The sequence below is a fragment of the Helianthus annuus genome, chromosome 4, assembly GCF_002127325.2.
Source record: "Helianthus annuus cultivar XRQ/B chromosome 4, HanXRQr2.0-SUNRISE, whole genome shotgun sequence".
In the NCBI taxonomy this organism is placed as follows: Eukaryota; Viridiplantae; Streptophyta; class Magnoliopsida; order Asterales; family Asteraceae; genus Helianthus; species Helianthus annuus.
This window is the reverse complement of record NC_035436.2, coordinates 195,848,596-195,853,463: the sequence shown is the minus strand read 5'-3', so window position 1 is coordinate 195,853,463 and position 4,868 is coordinate 195,848,596. Positions and strand designations below refer to the sequence as shown.

General features: G+C 33.4%; 1 protein-coding gene across 1 annotated transcript; it reads left to right on the top strand.

Annotated features, from left to right (window-relative positions):
• Nucleotides 1-1,086: 1,086 nt before the first annotated feature.
• Nucleotides 1,087-2,602, top strand: LOC110935219 (transcription factor MYB90). The gene is made up of 3 exons (XM_022177718.2): nucleotides 1,087-1,240; nucleotides 1,337-1,466; nucleotides 2,014-2,602. The coding sequence occupies exons 1-3, from the start codon at nucleotides 1,111-1,113 to the stop codon at nucleotides 2,495-2,497; spliced, it is 744 nt and encodes a 247-aa protein (XP_022033410.1). The 5' UTR covers nucleotides 1,087-1,110; the 3' UTR covers nucleotides 2,498-2,602.
• The last annotated feature ends 2,266 nt before the right edge of the window (nucleotides 2,603-4,868 follow it).

The window sequence follows — 4,868 nt, the reverse complement described above, 5'->3', positions numbered from 1 at the left end:
AAGACCAAAAGATAGAGTCATGTGAAGATAGCTTGAGATGGAGAAACAAACCATATGAAGACTTGACGGTAGCATTATTAAGAGATGAAATCACAAAAGCTTCATTAAAGGAGAGTGACAAGGCTTGGGAATTCTGGAATAGGTGGGTACCACCGAAAGTAAACCTTTTTGTATGGAGAGTTTCAAAGAATCGAATTCCGGTAAAGGTAGAGCTGAAAAAGAGGGGGATAAATATTGAGGATCAAATGTGTTCGAAGTGTGGAAAAGAGGAGGAGACAACGGAACATCTAATATTCAAATGCGTGTTGACTCGCGCTATATGGTGGAACATCATGGTTTGGTTAAAAATATCGCATAATGAGGAAGTAAACTCATGTGAAGAACAGTTTCAAAGAATACAAGCTTGCAATGGATCGAAGGAATGGAAGAAGATAATAATGGCAATCTTTATGATAACAATATGGCACATATGGAAGTCGAGAAACGAGTTGATTTTCAATGGGCAGAATGAGTCGGTAACAAAATCGGTGGATGAAATAAAAGAACTATCATTTCTATGGATCAAGGAAAGGGCGAAGATGAAAAATCTAGTATGGGAAAGGTGGAAAGATTTTAATGTAAGAGATATAATTAAGTGAGGTTGTAAGTTATTGTTTTTATTTTGTTTTCTGTCGTTTTTGTTTCTTTTCCTGTACTGTTGGGTTTTACAGCTTGCTGGCCCTTGTTCTATAATCATAGAATCTTCGCCGTTAAAAAAAAAGGTGATCCAAGTTTAGTATCAATATTAACGTAGTAGGAAACATTATGATTATAGGTGTGATATCATGCATGTGGTGAGCAAAGAACGGAGGTTAATAATGTTAACCGTACACTTATGTTATTTGTACATTGATTTCAACATTGATATCAGTGTTGAAAGTTTGTCATTTTAATGTAAATTCTTAAAAGTTGTAAGCGATATACATGTGGAGGGGTACTTCACTGTGTCTATAAAAGGGACATCTCGATACCTAAATGAAGTGAAAACAAACACGTGCTTCATTTTATTGTGGAGAAAACAAAAAATTCGCCACATAAAAGTACATCACCACTTATATAGAGAACAAAAAAATGAGTCAGAATTGTAATACGAGTTTAGTCTTGAGGAAAGGGGCATGGACTGCCGAAGAAGATATGCTTCTCAAGAATTGTGTCGAGAATTTTGGCGAAGGCAAATGGCACCTTGTTCCACTCAGGGCAGGTTAAACATACTCGTGTTCAAATGATTCTATAATTATTTTGATAGAAATATATGTTAGAAAACTAAAGAAGAGATCATATTTCCCATGATATGCAGGCTTAAACCGATGCAGGAAGAGTTGTAGGCTACGATGGTTGAATTATCTAAGGCCAAATATTAAAAGAGGAGACTTTGACAAAGATGAAGTAGACCTCATGCTTAGGCTTCACAAGCTTCTAGGTAATAGGTGAGTAAAAAAAGTATGATATATATTTAAACCTAGAAAAGTCGTATTACACTTGATTTCACATGAAAAACCAAGATATGTATTTATGCTTACTATGTGAGCTCTTACATTAATTTTTTGTGAATATGTATGGTAGATAATCTTGTAAAAAGTGCTTAAAGTGTGAGAAGTGTATTATAACACTATATATAATACTATATAACACCATATAAACACCGTATAACAATATGTAACACCATATAATACCATATAACACTATGTAACACTATATATCATTATATAACAAATATAACACTATAGGTTGTCTGATAGCATGTCTATGATAGATGTATAGTGTTATATTTGTTATATAATGTTATATAGTGTTACATAGTGTTATATGGTATTATATGGTGTTACATATTGTTATACGGTGTTTATATGGTGTTATATAGTATTATATATAGTGTTATAATACACTTCTCACACTTCAGGCCATTTTTACACTATCCTTACCCTATGTGTATATATGAGTAAAAATATAGATTACCCTAGAATTTAATTTTAGATGGTCATTGATTGCGGGAAGACTACCAGGAAGAACTGCTAATGATGTGAAAAATTATTGGAACACCCATCTTAGATCCCGTCTCAAACAAGAGAAAGAAAAACTTAAAGATGGTGAACAATCAGAGCATACCATGGTCACAGTTATTAAGCCTCAACCACGTACCATTTCGAAAACCTTAAATTTGTACCCACACGTTACACCCCATGACACCCATAACTTGGTAACATCATCAAACAATGACAGTATCGACAACACCTTCAACATCTCCCCAAACGTAGTCTCGTCACCAACATTTGTTGACAAGATTAACGGGTATTTGGAGGAGTTATTTGACAACGAGGAGAAGAAAATTGACGATGAAGTTGGGTGGTCTTTCGGTTTGGAGGCGGAAGGTTTAGATGGTGTCAAGCAAGTAGATGGCCAAAACAGTGTGTTTGATTTACCCATGGATGAGGTCGTCATGTTGGACCTTCTTTACTGAGAAGTGAGAACAATGAAGATTCTTATCAGGTGTCACATGAAATTATTATAAATAAAGGTTAATGTACTACAAAATTCAGTATCAATATTGTTGAATATTGTTGAGTGCAACTTATTATTATTTATGGTGTTGCAATAAACAAATTAAGCATACGAGTCACTAGCCATCACTTATTAAAGTTAAGGAATCACAAATGTAAATTAAAATACACCTAACTTGGATGAACATATATATATAAAGGATGTTTATGAACATATAAAAAATAAGTAGTTGTGACGTATAAGAAAATTTTAATATTTTGTTTCATGCTTACGCATATTTTTCCCTTAAATTAAATTATTTATTTAGACTTTTTTTTAAAGGCAAACTTAATATAAAAAAAACCACCCAACTAGCAAACAACTAACATGGGGAAAAATCATAAATAGTTACATAACAAGGAAGGAATTTTTTACTCACTCGGTCCACCCGATTTCGCAACTAACATGGGGAAAAATCATAAATAGTTACATAACAAGGAAGGATTTTTTTACTTACTCGGTCCACCCGATTTCGCACTTAGGATTGCGACAAGAAAACCACAAAAACAAAAAAGAAACAACATAACCAAGCAAAGGACAAAGAGACTGAGATTTGCTTCCTAAACAACTTTATTCTTTGATTGCCAAATAATCCACCAGGTCATGAAAACAATAAGGTCAGTCAAATTCTTCTTATCCCTCGATAACACCCTAGACGTGATGGAATCCAAGATGCGAGTATAGCCTCTCAAATATTGTAACAAATGCCTCCCACAATCTATACACAATAATACAATATCTGAAAACATCATTCACCAATTATGCCGAAACCAAACAAACCGGGCAAACAATCAATGGAAAATCAAAACCTCTTTTACTAAGATTTAAACCGGTAGGAAACTCCCGGTACAAAAGCAACCTCCAATCATGAATGTTAACTTTCCTTGCACACAAACTTATTCCACCGTATAGGATGATTCCTATTTAATAAGATTTTATTGTCGATATACTTTTTGAGATTTTTAACCAAATATTATTTTTCAAGATCGGAAAAAAAGGGTAGATGCACGGTATCCTTAACCGCGGAGGAGATCCCCCTCCCAAGCTAGCTTACCGGATCGCTGCCTGGCGGTGAAATTCCCAACCGAAGTTGGGCACCGGTGTCCCTCAGACTCGAACCCGGGTTTGAGCCCGGGCCAAAGCCCTCATTGGGATGAAGATTGCCAACTGCGCTGCAGGGAAACTTCCAAGATCCCAATCATATTCCCATACATCTTCTAAATTCCAATCCCATTTCAATTCCCTAACATCACCCATTTCTAGAGTCTCCTTTAAATCACTAAATAAGCCCAAGAACAAATGAAAATTATTTTAAATTCTTAATAACCAACTTTAACTATTCATTTTGTTCAATTTTCATTACTTTATTATTATTAATTATTAATAATTAATATTAATAAATATTAATAATTATTAAATTAAATATTAAATACTCTTTTATTCGTAAAATCAATAACATTAAAAGTAGTATTTATATAATCTATTTTTATTTTATTTTGCTATACCTTTTCTTAATTTCAGCATCTATATATAATATAACACCTGATATTCTAAAAAATAAAAAAATAACAACAACAACAACAATAATAAGAGTTAATTAATGTTTTCGTTCATGTGGTTTGTCAAAAATTACTATTTTCGCCCATTAGTTGAAAAATTGCGATTTCAGTCCATGTGGTTTCACTTTCGTAACCATTTCAATCCCTGTGGTTTCACTTTCGTAACCATTTCAATCCATTTATTCTGTAAGTACATGGACTAAAATGGTTACGATGTGGACTGAAATGGTTACGAAAGTGAAACCATGGGACTGAAATCGCAATTTTTAAACTAATTGACTGAAATAGTGATTTTTGACAAACCACAGGGACGAAAACAGTAATTAACTCTAATAATAATAATAAGGGAAATTGGAGCGAGCTACTCAGTAATTCATACTGCTCATGTTGATGGGGTGAGATCTGTAACTCGTCCTGTATTGTAATTCATTTTTGTATTGTAATTTAATTTTAAGTATTTTATATTATTTTTCGAACTGGGTTTCTACAACTACTACCTTCTTAGAGAAAATAATAAATCACCATGTAATGTACAACCCACATCAATTCCTCTACGAGATATTGAGAGCCATTGATGACACCACACATAGGACAAATGCACAAAATTGACCATACACGACCAAAAGCTCCCATGCCAACTAAACATTTAACCTCTTTTGTTCCTATGTGCCTGAGGCTCACCAGTTTTTACATCATAATTGTTATATATATTTAATGTTTGTTTCGATTTTT

Coding starts and splice junctions, on each gene's coding strand:
- LOC110935219 (XM_022177718.2), top strand. CDS start 1,111: ATGAGTCAGAATTGTAATACGAGTTTAGTCTTGAGGAAAGGGGCATGG. Junction 1,241..1,336: donor CCTTGTTCCACTCAGGGCAG/GTTAAACATACT, acceptor CATGATATGCAG/GCTTAAACCGATGCAGGAAG. Junction 1,467..2,013: donor CACAAGCTTCTAGGTAATAG/GTGAGTAAAAAA, acceptor ATTTAATTTTAG/ATGGTCATTGATTGCGGGAA.